Source organism: Panthera tigris, chromosome A1 (assembly GCF_018350195.1).
Source record: "Panthera tigris isolate Pti1 chromosome A1, P.tigris_Pti1_mat1.1, whole genome shotgun sequence".
NCBI classification, from domain to species: domain Eukaryota; kingdom Metazoa; phylum Chordata; class Mammalia; order Carnivora; family Felidae; genus Panthera; species Panthera tigris.
This window is the reverse complement of record NC_056660.1, coordinates 522,121-540,256: the sequence shown is the minus strand read 5'-3', so window position 1 is coordinate 540,256 and position 18,136 is coordinate 522,121. Positions and strand designations below refer to the sequence as shown.

The 18,136-nt window shown below is 39.5% G+C and overlaps 1 protein-coding gene across 9 annotated transcripts in view; it reads left to right on the top strand.

The window, feature by feature from the left end:
• Positions 1-2,796: 2,796 nt before the first annotated feature.
• CENPJ (centromere protein J) overlaps positions 2,797-18,136 on the top strand; it is a 55,070-nt gene continuing 39,730 nt past the window's right edge. For 2 of the 9 annotated variants that reach the window (XM_042993504.1, XM_042989177.1), the window contains exons 1-7: positions 2,797-2,955; positions 3,620-3,685; positions 7,209-7,416; positions 8,774-9,283; positions 9,780-9,903; positions 15,279-15,578; positions 17,517-17,628. In XM_042993504.1, the coding sequence (XP_042849438.1) occupies positions 8,840-9,283; positions 9,780-9,903; positions 15,279-15,578; positions 17,517-17,628 (980 nt within the window). In that variant the 5' untranslated portion in view covers positions 2,797-2,955; positions 3,620-3,685; positions 7,209-7,416; positions 8,774-8,839. Of the gene's footprint in view, positions 2,956-3,619; positions 3,686-5,304; positions 5,396-7,208; positions 7,417-8,773; positions 9,284-9,779; positions 9,904-15,278; positions 15,579-17,516; positions 17,629-18,136 lie in introns of those variants that run through there. The other 7 variants (XM_042991075.1, XM_042989576.1, XM_042990157.1 and 4 more) reach the window with 7 other exon arrangements.

Here is an 18,136-nt window from a genome sequence, read left to right as displayed (position 1 = left end):
TTTCTTTTTAAAATAGGTTTCATGCCCTGCGTGGAGCCCAATGCAGGGCATTAACTCAAAACCCTTAGATCAAAACCTGAACTGAGATCAAGAGTCAGACACTTAACTGACTGAGCCACCCTGGTGCCCCAAGAAAAACACAGTCAGATCTCCAGGAACCTATAGATGCAATTTCCTGGAGCCCTAATGTCACCTTCCCCTCCATAGGATAGAAAACGCATATAATCAGTCACTCCTCACAATCACAATGGAGATCTTTCTGCCCACAGTTTCTGTCCCCATGCTATAATAAAAACACCTTTTTGCACTGTAAAACATCTTTATTATTATTATTATTATTGTTATTTGAGAGAGAGAGAAAGCACACTATTGGGGGACAGGGGCAAAAGAAGAGAGAGAATCTTATGCAGGCTCCATGCTAAGCATGGAGCTGGACGCAGGGCTTGATCCCATGACCCTGGGATCGTGACCTGAGCTGAAATCAAGAGTCAGATGCTCAACGGACTGAGCCACCCAGGCACCCCTGCACCATAAAACATCTTAAGAATTCTTTCTTGACCATTGAGCTCCACCATCCAGCATCAGACACAAAATAAACCTTTTAGAATTTCTGGGGAAAAAAAATAAATATAAGTCAAAACTGGTTACAAGAGGGAAGCCTGGGTGTCTCAGTCGGTTAAGTGTCTGACTTTGGCTTGGGTCATGATCTCATGGCTTGTGAGTTTGAGCCCTGCATCGGGCTCTGTGTTGACAGCTCAGAGCCTGGAGCCTGCTTCAGATTCTCTGTCTCCCTCTCTCTGCCCCTCCCTTTCTCAAATATAAATAAACATTAAAAAATTGTTATAAGAAACAAAGAACATTATATATTAATAAATGAGTCAATACATTAAAAAATAGAACATTTATAAATATATTTTCTAACAACAGAGCCCCAAAATATCTGAAGTAAACACTGATGAAGGGGGGAAATAAGATAGTTCTAAAATAATAGTTGAAGACTTCAATACCCAATTTCACTATTTGATATAACTAGAAAGAAGATTAATGAAGAAATAGACACTATAAACCAATAAGACCTAAAGGACAAATATACAGGGGCGCCTGGGTGGCTCTGTCGGTTGAGCGTCCAACTTCGGCTCAGGTCATGATCTCGTGGTTTGTGGGTTCGGGCCCCGTGTTGGGTTCTGTGCTGACAGCTCAGAGCCTGGAGCCTGCTTCCAATTCTGTGTCTCCCTCTCTCTCTCTACCCTTCCCCTGCTCATGTTCTGTCTCTCTCTCTCTGTGAAAAATAAATAAACATAAAAAAAATTAAAAAAAAGACAAATATAGAATACTTCATACAATAATTGCATAATACATATTCTTTTAAAAGAACACAAAACTAGGATAGACCATGTGTAAAGCCACAAAGCAATTTTTGGTAAATTTAAATAACTGAAATCATACAAAGTACTTTCTCTGACTTCAGTGGAATGAAGCTAGAAATTAGTAACAGAAAAAAAAAACACTGGAAAAATAGCAAATATGTGGAAATCAAACAAAACACACTTAACCTGTGGGTCAAAGAGGAAATCACAAGGGTAATTCGAAAATACTTTGAGATGAGTTAAAACAAAAACATATCATACTAAAACTCATGGGATGTGGTGAAAGTGTTCAGAAGAAATTTATTGCTGTAAATGCCTATATGAAAAAAGCAGGGAGATCCCAAGCTAACAACCCAAATTACACCTAAAAGAACTAGAAAAAAAAAAAAAAGAACAAATTAAACCCAAGGTCAGCAGAAGGAAATAATAATGATCAGAACAGAGGTATATGAAATGGTGAATAGAAAAATAGAATTAATGAAGTAAAAAGTTGGTTTTTGAAAAGATCAACAAAACTGACAAAATTTTAGACTGACAAAGAAAAAAGAGGGAGCTTAAATTACTAAAATCAGAAATGTAAATGGGGACATTATTATTGACCTTATAGAAATAGGTTTATAAGAGAATCTGCAAACAATTGTACATCAACAAATTAGATAACCTAGATAAAATGGAGAAACTCCTAGAACACTCTTAACTACCACCACTTGCTCAGGAAGAAATAGAAAATCTGAACAGATATTGAGTAATCAAAAACCACCCAACAAAGAAAAGCAGCCCAGAATCAGCTGGCTTCACTGGTGAATTCTACTAAATAGTCAAAGAAGAAGTTCTTATGCCTGACACATAGGAACTACTCAATATTTTAAGGAATGGGCAATGGAACACATGTGGAAGTTTTTGGATAGCCCTGCCTATTGTAGTTAATGTAATTTTTAGGATATGCAAATCACTGGTAATTTTCATATTTGTGGAAAGTAAATGTGCTAGTTTAAAAATGTGTAGGGGCACCTGGTGGCTCAGTTGGTTAAGCATCTGACTTTGGCTCAGGTTGTGATCTCAAGGTTCACGAATTTGAGCCCTACATCGGGCTGTCTGCTGTCAGCACAGAGCCCCCCTTGGATCCCCTGTCTCCCTCTCTGCCCCTCCCCAGCTCGCATGCTCTCTCTCTCAAATACAAAAAAATGTGCAATAAAAACCTGTAGAATGCTTTGAAACCATCAGACAATTAAATAAAAACCTTAATTATTGTTATTTTCAAGAAGAGGGTAAAATAAAAATATAGGTGTGACAAGTATCATAGTATTGCTCTGCTGTGATTATAGCAATGATTCAGGCTACTATTCCCCTTTCCTGTGTATTCAACATTATGGCTCAGGCATTCTAGAATGTAGTAGATGTGATAATCCCTTTGTTACTTAGACTCACAGGTTTCCATAATCTTTTGCTGCAATCCAATGCACCAGCAATAGTTTTATCTTTATTAAAACAACAAGGTTTTTTAAAAAGCTGTTCTTTTGGCATCCAACATGGTTGATGGAAACTTCTTTACTGCAATAAAATTCCAGAAATCCGAGTTTGGGAACTGGTAAGGAATTCCCTCTCTTCCCCATAGGTGAAGTGGGCCATGGGTTTTCTTGCTTTTGCCTGGAAACTACTTGAATCTCTTCAGTATTACCTCTAACCTGCTAGAGTCATCCTTTCTAGCCTGGATGATTCCAGCATGGGGATCACCCCTTGATCAGGCCTGCAATTCTATCCTCTCTTGACAGAGAAGTTACTACTATTACTAGCCCAGCAATGAAGGATTTTCAACTCTCTGAACATCTTTCATAGCCAGATCAGCTGTGTTAAAATATTATTCCCAATAACTTGAGAATAACATGGTATCAATTTGTATTTTACAAAACCGTTTGACATGACCTGGAGAGCTGGGCCTGGCAAACAAAGTGAGTTCATCGAGTTGAAATCATGACAAGGATGGAAGCACCTTGACGGACATGTTTGTGGTACAGATTTTCGTGATAGTTTTATGGGTGAATACTTACCTCCAAAACTCATCAAGTTATATACATTAAATATGTATAGCTTTTTGTATGTCAATCATACCTCAAAAAATGGTTTCTTAAAAAGTGCAAACACCTCCTGCTCATTAAATTTGACAAGATGTTATGCTGTTTTTATATAACGTTTTAAATTAATCTTCTTGATGATTCTGTGAGGTAGGCATTGTTATCATCCCCGTTTTGCAGATGAGAAGACTGAGTTTCTCAACGGTGCAGTACTGAAGACTACAAAGCACTTTGTAAGTCCTCAAGGTAGGATCTGATCCCAGGAATGCCTGATTTCAAAGCATGGGCTCTTAATCATTTTATTATAGTGTCCGCCTCCTCTTATGATGGCATAAAGGATGGTATCAGAATGCATAATTTGTGGTTGAACCCCCTGGATGGGAGCTCTTAGTCTAATTTCTCTCCACATCAATACTGAAGATGCAACAAGATAGCTGATGAGGGTGAATCTTCCACTGCGTGGCACAACAGAAGTTGGAAGTTTCTCCCCTCTACCCCTCCCACCTTGTGACGGATTCTGAGGACACTTCACACTTAGTGGGCAGTTTTGAGAATTGCCTGGGCTATAGATGAACATTTAGGTATTAGAACCTTAATTTAACAACCGATTAGGACTTGAGTGTGGTAACAGTCTTATTTTTATTCAGCCAGCAAGCAATATGGTACTACATACCACATTGGAATAAGAATATAGCAATAAAATACAGGCACAAAATTAGAGGATATTGTGACTATCTTAAAAGACACACAACATTTTAAGAGAAACAACGAACCTTTGGGCATGCTTTTTCAAGCCAAAGGACTGTTACAAATGAAGATGAGAGTTTGGATCCTCACAAGGCATCTTAAATAGTTTTGTGATCTTGGAAGTCTTGGGATTTGGTTTCATCCATAATGAAAAAAAGAGAAAAAAGCAAATCCAAAACCTTGCTTTAGGGAAAGTCTATTTTTGAGGGTGGAAGCAAAACAATTTTGGGGGGCAAATTTCTGCGAAAGTTAATTATCTTTAACCAGTGGTAGTTTATTTCAGTGATTACACTGGTTGTTATAAATGGCACTTTATTTGACTTTTTTTTTTTTTTTTTTTTTTTTACAAATTTCACTTGGCTTACTGGTGTTTAATTAAACAGACATGAAGCCCGGGTAGTGTAGGCTACGGTAAGTTGCACCGCATTGTTCTCTACCTACACAACCCTCTGTGGTGGCAATAAGGAAAACATTTTCTGAATTTTGCACTTTCAGTGTTTAAAATAAAGAGTTTTAACATCTAATGGCCACACACAGCCAAACCATGTATTAGCTGTACGAGAAATGATGAGTGATGACTATTTTGGGGAGTGAATTCTCACCCGTTTACCTTGGTCTGGTGAGTGCCTGTGAGCACTGTCACACCCAGCCAAATCGGAAAACAAAATAGACGGACGTTAAACAAAAAGCACCTCCCCCGCGCCCATCACCTCTAAAAACACTGGTCTGTAGGTTGTTAGCTCTGAATCTCTAGGTTCCCAGCTTTTCTCTGAACGCGGCGATCGACTTCTCGTTAAGGCGCTATCCCTAGTTTCCAAGGCGGGACTGGGGTTGGGGGCGGGCTAGCTCTGCCCAGGAAGTTCTCTTTAAGAACGGTTTTTTTTTTCCCTCCCGCCCAGCAGCCCGCCTACTCCAGCCACTAGCCCCGCGGCCCAGGCGGAAGGCGCCTCTCAGTGAGACCCTAGGTAACGTCCGTCCCTGAGAGACCGCCGGGAGTGGTAGTTTACGTGGGTTTCTCCGGTGCCCCCGCGCAAGCGCCGAGGGGGCCGGTGGAAACTACGTTTCCCAGGAGCCCTCGGATCAGGGGCGGAGCCGGACTTGGGGGCGGGGCTCCGGCCGGAGGTGCTGGTTGTGGCGGCTCATTCATAAATGCGGTGGCGATTTTCGCTGTGGTGTGAGTGGACGGAGAGGCCAGAGGACTGCGGCGCGGTAATGTGTGGGCAGAGGAGCGGGGGAGCTAGTGTGTTTGTCGCCCTGCGCCTAAGAGTGCTGGCGGTGCGTGGGAGGGATCTGCTCCGGCCTCAGCGCTGGCTCAGCTGGGCGCCAAGCGAGCCGGACGCTCGCCGGCCGTGCGACGGTGGCCAACACTTCTGTGGCCGTCCCTGCTTAACGCTGTTTTTGTGGCGAGCCTTCTTTTCAGGGACTCTCACCGCCTGTGGTTTGGGCTTTACTTCAAACAGCTGTTCAGAGGCGCGGGGGACACAGTGGGTTCGAGAAACTGTAAAGTTGGTTTGCTTTCTGTCCTTACGTAGGCCCGTCATCACCCTAGTCCTCCTTGTCTTTCAAAGCTTTGCTGTGCATTCGTGGCGTTCGAGGACTCGTATTTGGGAGACTGTTAAATCACCTCCCTAACCAACTAGTTATACGGTCTGAGGATGGCTTTGAGTTAACTGTTTGTATCCACTTTTCCCCTCAGAATGCAGAAAATGTATCCCCCCAGACTGCTTTAAGAACGTTTACATAGCAGACTTTGGAGGTTGCAAGGCTGTCCGCTTGTTTCAAACAGATTTTAATGTTTAGAAAATCCTAGTCCACATACTAACCCTTGGTAGACATTTTGCTATATTATATATATGTATGTTCCCTTTAGCAAGGCCTTCCCAGCAATAAATAGCAGATGAAGTGAAACTACTTTTATTCATGCTGACAGTAAATATACTTTGAAGATCATAGTCACGAAGTTGAAAGGAAGGAACAGAGGTGCTGAGTGTGGGAAGACGCAGATGCCTTGAATGCTGCAGCACAAGGGGACTTGGGCTTGTGAGTCTAGTAGGGAACTTCTCTAGTTTTCAATGTTACAGAATAACCTTGTAGCTTGTGTCTCTAAATTCGGATTTCAGAAGTTTCCTGCTAAAGTCACTTCAGTTTAACAAAGATTACCTGGCTGGTTTTGATGAAATGTTGGTCCTTTTTCAAAAGGCGTCATCTCAAAAATAATTAGAATTACTTCGCTTAGAACAGAGTTTCAAAAATTATTCAGGAATAGCAGATATTAAGTAATCTTCCCTAATCTTAAGTGTACTACCCAAATGTATACACCAGAGTAATCCCCACTAGTTAAAGATAATAAGACTGCCTATCGTCCCCAAAGGCAGAAGCCGCTTCTCAGTCAATGATGCCAACCCCCAGCTTCCTAGATAACCATGAGTCTGACTTCTGTACCTATACATTTATTTTGCCTGTTCTTGAACTTCATATTAAATGGGAACATACAGGTGTGAATTTGTTGAGAGTTGGACTCAACATTACTCATCTGTGTTGTCTGTAGCAACAGTTCCTTTTTTTCTTTCTCTCTCTTTTTTTTTTTTTTAATTTTTTTTTCAACGTTTATTTTTTTTATTTTTTTTTATTTTTGGGACAGAGAGAGACAGAGCATGAACGGGGGAGGGGCAGAGAGAGAGGGAGACACAGAATCGGAAACAGGCTCCAGGCTCCGAGCCATCAGCCCAGAGCCTGACGCGGGGCTCGAACTCACGGACCGCGAGATCGTGACCTGGCTGAAGTCGGACGCTTAACCGACTGCGCCACCCAGGCGCCCCTCTCTCTCTTTTTTTAATGTCTCAGTAGCTGCGGTTCTCAAAAGTGGTAAAAATCACACCGCCACTTTGGTCTTTGCTTATTGAGTAGTTTGCGAGCAGTCGTTTTGTCTTCTATTTGGACAGTTGTACAAACTGGTGATTCACAGCATTTGTACCTAACGCACTGAGGAGTTTTAACAGCTCGACTCGTGACGCTGTTTCAGGGTTGTGCTTCAGAAGATGGAGGACAAGTATTTTCAGCGTAGGTCGCTGAGTGCAGTGAAGCAACAAGGGAAGCAGCAGTCACTTGACTTAAAATTCCATTAAATCCGGTTTTGATAAAGTGACACCATCTGTCTTTCAGTTCGTCAGTCATACTGAGTACTTTCAAGTGCCGAATAGTGGCTACCAGAATGGACAGCACAGGTCCAGGTAACCTTGCTTTCCTGTCTTTATCTCTTGCACACTGCTCTGCACTTTGCCTTTGTCAACTTAACAATGTGTCTTGGGTATTCCAAGACGGCCATATCAGTCAGTACCTGGTCTTGCTTGTTCTGTTCGGTAGCATAATATAAAAGCCATAATTAGTCGGTCCCCTCTTGATAGACATTTAAGTTAATCTCGGTTTGTTACAAACGTGAGCTTGTGCCAATATAGCACGCAATGCCTAGATGTGAAATTGCTAAGTCAGAGTTTCTGTGCATTTACGATTTGGATAGATAGTGTCAAATTGCCCTTCAAAAGGTTTTACCAGTTTACATTCCCAAATGACGCTTTATGGAAGATTTCTTTTCCACACTGGGGTTTATCAGTTTTTTAGTTTTTGCCAACCTGGTATGTGGAAACTGGTATGTCATTACTGTTTTAATTTCTGTTCCACTTGAGTGAGTATGAGCATATTGTAATGTTTGTGCATCTATATTTCTTTTTCTGCTTGTATCTTTTTTTTTTTTTCAGACACTAGGTACAAAGCTAAATAAATACATGTATGCCTCCAAATTGCCATTTTTCATTTCCTTTTGTATTATATTGATAAAGTTAAAATCTAGAATTGTGTCTGAAAAATAATGTGAAACGTCATTTCGCTTTGGTACTAGATTTTCTCACCCCTCACTTCAGAGACATGGCTATACTACTTCTCTCCTCTGTCCATCCTCATTAGCCTACAGACATGCTTTTATTTCTCCTGTCTTAAAAAATCATTCTTCACCATGCTTCCCTGTACAGCCACCGTTCCATTTATTTCCTTCCCTTTATAACAGAACTCCTGGGAAGAGTTAGCTGTCCTTAATTTCTCATTCTTTCATGTATTTCCTCCATTTAAGCTTTGGCAGCGTCCCTCTCCCTTCCAGCTGCTCTCATCAAAGTTATCATGACCTTTACGTTGCTCAATTCCAAGATCAGTTCTCAGTTCTCACCCTTCGTCTGTTAACAGCATTTAACACGTCTCTTTCTTCCTTGAAACACTTTTTTCACTTGGTCTCCAGGACACTACTTTCTACATCTTCTCTTTTTTGTACCCTCAGTCACTTAGTGATCTCGCCCAGTGTCAAGGCCTTAAATAACATCTATATCCTGATTCTGTCAGCAAGGAACTTAGGTTTTTGATTCACTCAATTTGGATATTTTTAAGACTTAAAAAAAAAAAACAAACCACGTAACTTCTTGCGCAGTTGCTTTGCTGATTAAGTCTTTTGAATTTGAAATATCCAGTAGATTTTTGTGCTGGTTCGCGGTTTGGGTAGAACAGCTTTAACCGATGTTTTTTGTTGGCATCTTCTTTCTACAGGCTTTGGAAATTAATAGCAGTTCCAGCTTGTATATTATTTAAATATAATAGTGTCGTTGGACTAAAATGTTCCTGATGCCAGCCTCTTCAGAGTTAAATAGTGGGCAGAGCTTCCTAACCCAGTGGATGACCAATCCTTCTCGGGCTGGGGTCATATTAAATCGTGGATTTCCTATTTTGGAAGCAGACGAAGAGCAGCAAGCAAGTGTGGACACTTCTACCAGCTTTCCTGTTAAAGCCACTCATTTTTCAAATAGCTTCACCTTTATAAGTGAAGAAGATTCACTTCATGAAGAACAGAAGTTGGACTCTAACAGCCCTTATAAACTACAGTCAAATAAGTCTGAAACACATGCAGTGTTTCCTTTAACTAAAGAGGAACCACAAATAGTGGCATGTCAGGATGCTCCTGGACCCTGGGAAGATAACAAAAATGACATTGTCTCAGATCTTTCAAGTGAATGCAAAGAAGTGCCTTATAAAGACCCACTTTTTAAAAAGCTTGAACAGGTACAACAGGATTTGGCCTAATGTATTTGCATTATTGCAAGTTTCTGTTGATGAACAGTTTCTTCCCCTTGCCTGGGAAATCCTCAAAATACCAAATTTTGCCTTTTATCTAATGTGAAACATTAACACAGGTTTGATATGTAACATACAACACTTGAGATAACAATGTCTTTTAAGTTTCTGCTTCGTTTGGCAAAAACTGAATTGGAAATGGCTGATTAGATATTAAAGGGGAAAAGTTGATCATAAATGTACTGATACCTATCGTATTGTAAGAATCTACAGATTCAAATGACTTTTTCTGTTTCTATGTTTCCTTCATAAAAAATAGGATTTTAGAGTTTGGGTGGCAGATGTAGTTACTTAGGGATCACTCTTTGAAACTCTGTATTAGAGATGATACGAAAAGGGAGATGAGGGGGTTAAGATAAATGTAAGGAGCAAAGATCCCTAAAGAAATGTAAAGTTAGTTTAATCAAGTTTTATGTTTAAAAAGCTGAAAGAAGTACAACAGAAGAAGCAGGAACAGCTGAGGAGGCAGCATTTCGAGCAACTACAGAGACTTCTGGAAGAACAAGAGAAGCTGCTCACTACTGTGTCTGGGCACCAACCACTCCCAGGTACTTTGTGCTTACACAGAGCCTTCAGTCAGCTCAACAGTGAACACTGACATTTCTCACCTTTAGTTGTTTGACAGGTTTTTTCTACCATTACTCTATCATATGTGGTGAACCCCAGTTTCTTTAGGGGCCTTGCAGATAACTATGAAATGGTGGTGGTGTTATATGATTGGGACAGGTGGGAGCTGGGCCATTCTGGAGCATGTGTGCCCTGCTTAACGGCAGTCATATTTATTTATAAAATAAAAGTTTAAAGATTTTTAATTTTTTTTTAACATTTACTTATTTTTGAGAGACAGAGCATGAGTGAGGGAGGGGCAGAGAGAGAGAGGGAGGGGCAGAGAGAGAGAGGGAGACACAGAATCCAAAGCAGGCTCCAGGCTCTGAGTTGTCAGCACAGAGCCCGATGCGGAGTTTGAACCCATGAACCGTGAAATCATGACCTGAGCCTGAAGTCGGACGCTTAACTGACTGAGCCACCCAGGTACCCCTAAGGATTTTTTTTAATGTTTATTTATTTTAGAGAGAGAGAGGGAGTGAGAGAGCAGATGAGTGGGGAGAGGGGGAAAGGCAGAGAGAGAGAGAGAGAGAGGGACAGAGGATCCAAAGTGGGTTCTGTGCTGACATCAGAGAGCCCTGTGTTGGGCTCGAACTCAAAAACTGTGAAATGGTGACCTGAGCCAAAGTCAGATGCTTAATCGATTGAGCCACCCAGGCGCCCCTATAAAATTTTAAAAAGACCTAGCAGAATAAAAGATGTAGAGCCAAATTTGGCCTAGGGCTACTGGCTTACAACCCCTGCCTGAAGAATGAAAAACTCCGTAGGGTGTCTGGGTGGCTCAGTCAGTTAAGTGTCTGGCTCTTGTCTCCGCTCAGGTCATGATCTCCTGGTTTGTGGGATCAAGCCCTGCATTAGGCTCTGTATTGATAAAGCAGAGCCTACTTGGGATTCTTTCTCTCTCTCTAAAAAAAAAAAAAAAAAAAAAAAAAAAAAAAAAAAAAAAAAAAAAAAGAATGAAAAACTCCTCAGGGTCATAATGGTAAAATATGTGTAGAGGCTACTCTGGTCAGCAGAGGAGCCATACCAAAAATATTTTCTGTGGTGGCAGATGACAGATCTTTTGTTGTATACTAGATCAGTTAACAGAAAACACGATGTGCTTATCAGGGGACTGTAAACCTGTGTAAATTTGATCTCTAGTAGTGGTTTTGAGAGATGTTTCACCATACCACATTATAACAAAAACATTTAAAATCGTGACTCATAATTTCAAAGAAATTTCATAAATCAGTCGTTATTGGTGTGCCTGGCATGTTGTAAGGAGGTTTTCTATTTATTTTGTCCTAATCTCATTCATAGAAAAAAGTACCAGTCATGATTCTGATGATAACATTACTAATGGATTGTATCCCTTAGTTTGAGAAATAGTGATCTGGAACATGTGTTTGCTTCTTGATGGCACCTTCTCAGAGACACAGTGCTGATTCACAAAAGTGCCTGTTCTGTTCAGAGGTTGCACTGGGCATTGAGAATACGAAGAATAAAAGACATTGACAGATGAATGTGCAAAGTAGCTGGATGGGATTCAGGGAATAGTAGTAGTGGTAGTGATGAGAAATGTATCAGATGAAGAGTGGTTTAGGGAATTAGGACGTTTATCTTAGTAAATGTAGAGAACATGGTGTGTGTCTTGAAATAGTTGAATGGGTCAGGGTTCCTTTATGGAATACATAAGAGGATAATCCAGATCATTTCAATAACAGCCTGTGATACTTTTTAAGGTAGAAATAGCACTACGGTAGAGCAATAAGGAAGCAGTTTCAACATTGTTGATATAAAAGCTAGCGCCTTTCAGTTATGGCACATTGCTTTTAGGACAGTGATTTTTAACACTGTTTGGTCTCAGGACCACTGAACACTTAAATTAATGAGGACTCCAGAGTATTTGTTCTGTGGGCTATGGCTGTTGATATTTAACTATCAGAAATTAAATTGGAGAAATTAAAAAACTAATGCATTAAAATAAAAAGCAGTTACATGTTATCATAACTAACTTAATGAAGAGGTTTTTCTAAAAAATTAGAAGAATGGCATAGTTTTATATTTTTGAATATCTCTTTTAACTTCTGGTTTAAAAGAGCTCAGCTGATAGTCCTATCTGCTTCTGCATTCATTCTCTTAAGTTATGTTGTTCTGATTGAAGCATGTGAAAAAAAATTCGGCCTCACATGGATGTTTACTTGGAAGAGGGAAAGAAGAGTACTGTAATAGCCTTTTCAAATAATTGTAGTTATTTCTTTGATATTGCACCCAAACCTAACAATTGGCCGTTTCTTAGTGATAGTTCGAAGTATCGAGTCTGAAACTATATTAATGAACTTTTTTATACTCTAGTACATGAAATATATTGGAATATCTTGGCATTTTGAATGGCTCTTTTATCATGCATGATTTACTAAAATTGTGCATTGGTTATTTGCAAAGTAGTGGTTCACTGAGTTATGTAGGTCTTTAAAATATACTTAAGTGTATTTTATCATATAATATCAAAAAATTATATCCATTAATACCACTACAGAGCTCATCGTAAAAGTCTTGAAGTAGCAGGGTGCTGCCTGGGTTGCTCAGTTGGTTGAGTGTCTGACTTAGGCTCAGGTCATAGTCTCACAGTTCTTGAGTCAGTGCCTGCATGGGGCTCTCTGCTGTCAGCGCTGAGGTGCTTGGGATCCTCTGTCTCCCTCTCTCTCTCCCTCTGCCCCTCCCCAACTTGTGCTCTCCCTCTCTCTCTCAAAAATAAACATTAAAAAAATTTTTTTAAGTCTTTTTTTTTTTTTTTTTTAAAGTCTTGAAGTGTTATGAAGCTGTCAAGCTCATGGTGGTAGGTTTGTTTAATAAATTCTAATTTTTACTAGAGACTTCAAGTTTTACTATTAAATACTGTAGTTATTTTCTTTGAAGTGACTGGCTCGCTTGTTTAATTTTTGAGAAACTGCCAAGTATGAAGGTTTAAATCATCATAGTTTTGTCATTTATTCTTTCAAGTAAAAATGATGTTCTTTGAGAGAAGTGCCTAGTCAAGCTTACATCTCAAACCAAGCTATGTCTTGGTTTGCAGTAGAAGTGATTTATGCACTTTTTGTTTTGTCCTATAGAATGTTGAAATGACACTTGAACTCAACAGTTCAAACTCAGTTTAAAAATTAATAATTCTTGCAACTTTAGGACCTTTTTATTTTATTTTTTTGAGAGAGAGAGTGCGCTGAGGAGGGACAGAATCCCAAGCAGGCTCCACATTCAGCATGGAGCCCAACATGGGGCTTAATCTCACAACTGTGAGATCTTGACCTGAGCCAAACCAAGAGTTGGGTACTCAACCAACTGAACCACCCAGGCGCTCCTATCTAGGACATTCTTAAATAAAACTGTTTGTTTGTTTGTTTGTTTGTTTGTTTGTTTGTTTGTTTGTTTTGAGAGAGAGAGAGAGAGAGAGCACCAGCAGGGGAGATGGGCAGAGGGAGAGAGAGAATCCTAAGCAGGCTCTACACCCAGCATGGAGCCTGATGTGGGGCTCTATCCCACGACCCTGGGATTATGGCCTGAGCCAAAATCAAGAGTCAGACGCTCAACTGACTCAGCTACCCAGGCGCCCCTGTTTTTTGTTTGTTTGTTTGTTTTTTGTGGTGACTAATACAGTGACTGCTAGCACAGTTTAGTGCCACTGTTTTGCTGTCCTGCTTTTGAGTGAAGGTACCACGAGTTTCTGTTTTGCTCTTGCACCATTAGTGCATGAAGTAAAAAAGACAAATGCTATCTTAATATTTTATGAACATAGATTTGACTTTGTGGATGCACTGAAAGAATCTTAGAGACCTTCAGGGGTTTACAGACCACACTTTGAGAACTGCTACTTTGGGATATTGCACTTTTATCAAAGACATCTTCAGTCTGAAGTGAGGTGACTATAAGTCAAAAACATTTGGGGATGCTGGGTGGCTCAGTCATTTGAGCGTCTGGCTTTCAATTTTGGCTCAGGTCATGATCTCATGGTTTATGGGTTCAAGCCCCGCATTGGGCTCTCCACTGGCAGCGCAGAGCCTACTTAGGATTCTCTCTCTCTTCCTTTCTCTCTGCCCCTCCGCAACTCATGCTCTCTTTCTCAAAATAAATAAACTTAAAAAAATCTTTGGATGGAGAGAGTATTGTTCTATAAAAGAAAGGAGTTTGAGCCTGATAGTCTATGAAGACCTACCTCATTTCCAGTTTTATTTGTGATCTGGGATGAGGCAGAGGGTTTGAGAGATGGGTGGCATGGCTCTTATAAAACCCTTCACATTGTGTCTTCTCTTCTTCGATTTATATATTTTTAAATATTTCTTTATTTTGAGAGAGAGGGAGAAAGAGAGAGAGTGTGTGAGCAGGGGAGGGATAGAGAGAGCGAGAGAGAATCCCAAGCAGGCTCCATGTGGTCAGCACAGAGCCCAACTTGGGGCTGGAACGCACAAACCCTGAAATCCTGACCTGAGCTGAAATCAAGAGTTGGATGCTCAGCTGACTGAGCTACTTGGGTGCCCCTTCTGGTTTTTTTTTTGGTTTTTTTTTTTTTAAGATTTTATTTTTAAGTAATCTCTACACCCAACTTGGGGCTCAAATTCACAACCCTGAGACCAAAAGTCACATGCCCCACTGACTGAGCCAACTGGTGCCCCTTCACTTTTTTTTTTTTTTTAACATTTTACATTTTTTCAATGTTTTTTACTTTTTTTTGAGGGAGAGACACAGAGTCCAAGCAGGGGAGGGGCAGAGAGAGAGGGAGACACAGAATCTGAAGCAGGCTCCAGGCTCCGAGCTGTCAGCACGGAGCCCGACGTGGGGCTTGAATTCATGAGATCGTGACCTGGGCCAAAGGTGGATGCTCAACCAACTGAGCCATGCAGGCACCCCGGGTGTCTTTAGGGAGCTTATTTGTCTTTAGGGAACTCTTCAGATCATTTACAGCCATTGGCATTGGTGCTCTCTGTGTTTGTTGTGGGGCTGCAGAGTTGAGAATTCCAGCAGTGCTTCTCACAGATGGAAGATGAATGGTGCCTTCCAGAAGCAGGCTGTGTTGCAGCTGTGCCAGGTCTACACTGTCTGCACATCAATTGTCGTATGAACATACCCTTGATTCAAATTATGCAGCGGTCATTTTGGACTTCTAAATTTCATCATTTTGTTAAATAGAGTTTCCTAATATAAGGAGGAAAAAATACTTTTATCACTTTGGAGAAAACCTGGTAGGTAGGGATCACTAACAGGTAGAAGCGAAAATGTTCTAGGAAGTCATTAGTTTTGATAGTTTTTTTTTCTTTTTCAACTATTTTTTTTTAATTGCAAGGTTTAACCCTACTGCCTGATGGTCAGAGCCAGAAGTATAGATCTCCAGGAAATTCAACCACTGTAGAGAAAACCTCGCCCTTCCTACCATCACATGTCTACCAGAATCAAACCCAAGAAAAAACACACACTTCCAACATTTTATCTGATGAACAAAACAACTTCTGTAGAACTACTCATCCAGATTTTGTCTTAACTGCAAAAACTGGTGCTCCTCTCACTTTGTTTTGTGAGGCACAATATCAAGAAGCACTTGTGAAAAACAATGATTTGAAGGAAGAAAACCCTGACTATCCTATAGGTGAGTTACTTCTATTTCTCTCTTTTGTACTTAGCTAGCAGTGTTACCAAGCTGTGCTAAGACAAGAAAAGTCCTTTCTGCATTTTTTTCCCCTGTCCCCCGTTCCTGTGGCTTTAATTATGAGCCCCTACATGTTGCATAACCATTGAGCCTGGATTGGACACAGAACTGGACACAGAATTTTGTGACTTTCTGAGAACAATCGCAATACTCATACTGATTTCAAACCTCTCAAGGTAGCATGGGGTCTTCAAAAAGGGGGATGGTGGGTTCTGTGTGTACTATTTTTCTCTGAGAGCTTAGAAATAGTTTGAGGTTATGTAGTATGTGTGGTAGTGGAGGGGCACATGATCGAAGATGTGAAATGTGAGAAATAGGTTGGTGGTGGCAGTTATTATTCAGGAGAGAAATTCTGTCCACTCCCAGACACTCGGTTTGCCCTCACTGTACCTCTGTATTCCTCACACTCAACATGTTTTTGCCAGAGAACTGGCAGCATCTGATGGTCTAAACTCATGGAGGTCTTGTGGCATTTCTGGTGTAGTTTCTTCTGGTCTTTTTTTTCCTTTTTTAAAGTGCTGTTTTTGTGCCCCATTCCCCCTTCCACTTTTTTTTGTTTTTACATTTTGTAACTGTAAAATATTGTATAATTGTGTTCTTTTCCCAGCCAAGATGGAAAATAATGTGTTCTTTTCCTACTCAAACATAATGGTAAATTTCATAGTTTCATAACCATAATTTTAATGGTTGTCATCATGCTGGTCATCAAATAATATATCAGTATTTAATGTTCTTTGCAGTAGGGCTGAGTTGTTTCCAATATTTTTAATTTGAATTTTATTTTCAATTTTGATGGTGTTTTCATGAATATGTTCTTTGGAGAAAGTTCTAAAAAAGTGCAGAAAATATGACAAAAGGTGTCTACCCTTACTAGTTAGGATTGGGCACCTTTGTGCATAATATTTTATTTCTGATTTAGAATATGGAAAGGTCACATGCCTTTTAAAAATTTTTTAAGCAGTATACTCTCTTACCTTTTTATTTTGGAAAATTTCAAACATCCAGAAAAGTTGAAAGACTACTGCAATGATTAATAATAGACCTTGATTCAGCAGTTAATATTTTGCTGTATTTACTTTGTCTACATATTTTTCTATGTGTGTATGTATATCTATACATCTGTATTTCTGCCTACGTTTAAATGTAACTTGCTCAGTCATTTCATTGCAAATAATATGCAGGCATTATGTTACATCACTTCAAATATTTCAGCACACATCAAGTAAAAATTAAGATATTCTTCTGTATAGATAGTATTCTCTAATACTATTCCTTAATATTTAAATTCATTTTAGAATTCCCACTATTGTCCCAAATATGTGTTTTTTTAAAAAAAAAGGAACAATCAAGTTCATCTGTTACATTCAGTTGTTACAGCTCTCTTTTTAGTCTTTTTTAATGAATTAATTTTTTAAAAATTTATTTATTTATTTTGAGAGAGAGAGTGAGCGCCTGCGCAGGAAAGGGAGAGAGGGAACCCCAAACAGGCTCCATGCTGTCAGTGTGGAGCTGGAAGTGGGGCTTGATCCCCACAAACCATGAATTCATGACCTGAGCCGAAATCAAGAGCCTGATGCTTAACCGACTGAGCCACTCAGGTGCTCCTAGTCTTTTTTAATTTAGAGAAGCCCATAACATTTACCTTGTGAACAGTGTCATGTTTTAATTAGGGTTTTGTAGTTTATCTCCTATTAAAGAAATCATATTAAAAAGTCATATAAAGAAGTCATAATAAAGAAATCCTTGAGGGTTCTAAAATCTTTGGCATATATTACTTTTGATAAATATTACTTTAGCATAGTAACTTGTAAAATTCTCAGGTTTTAAGACGTTATTCTTTATTTTTTGGAACTAAATTGTTCCTAATTTTTATCCTAGGAGAAGGTGTTTCACCATGTTGGGAGAAAGTGGCCGAACCTATTCAGGAAGGGAAAGATGTGAATGTAAAAAAAATTGGTGATTCTTCAGAAGTGGCTAATATTGAAGAAAGGTATCATCCATGTTGAAAGGAATAAGAAGTGTGACAGTTTAATGTAATAGCCGGCTATTATGGTAGAGCACTTTCTTTTTAAAAAAGACCCATGGTTTTCTTGTTTTTGCTTGAATATGCTTTTAAATATAATGTTGAAGTTACAACTTACCACATATTGTCAGCAACAGACAGTGGTCGGGGAGACCTGTCAGTTCAGATAGCTTTGCATTGTTTTGGAAGAATTGAGCAAACTTTTTTCACCAAAGAGAAGAAATCTGGATAAAATTAATCTTCTCTCAAATAGTTAGGTAAATCCTATTTTGGCAAAGACAAAAACAAATTAATATTGAGTCTCACATTTGGTGTCACTTATAAATTATAATTGGGTAAGCTTAGTTACAGAATTTAAAAATCTTATGACAAATATAAACTATCAATATTGAGATTGTTTCTTATTTTCTTAAATACTTGACATATTTTAATAGATGTTATGGATGGGCAAATTACTTCTGATTATTGCTCTATT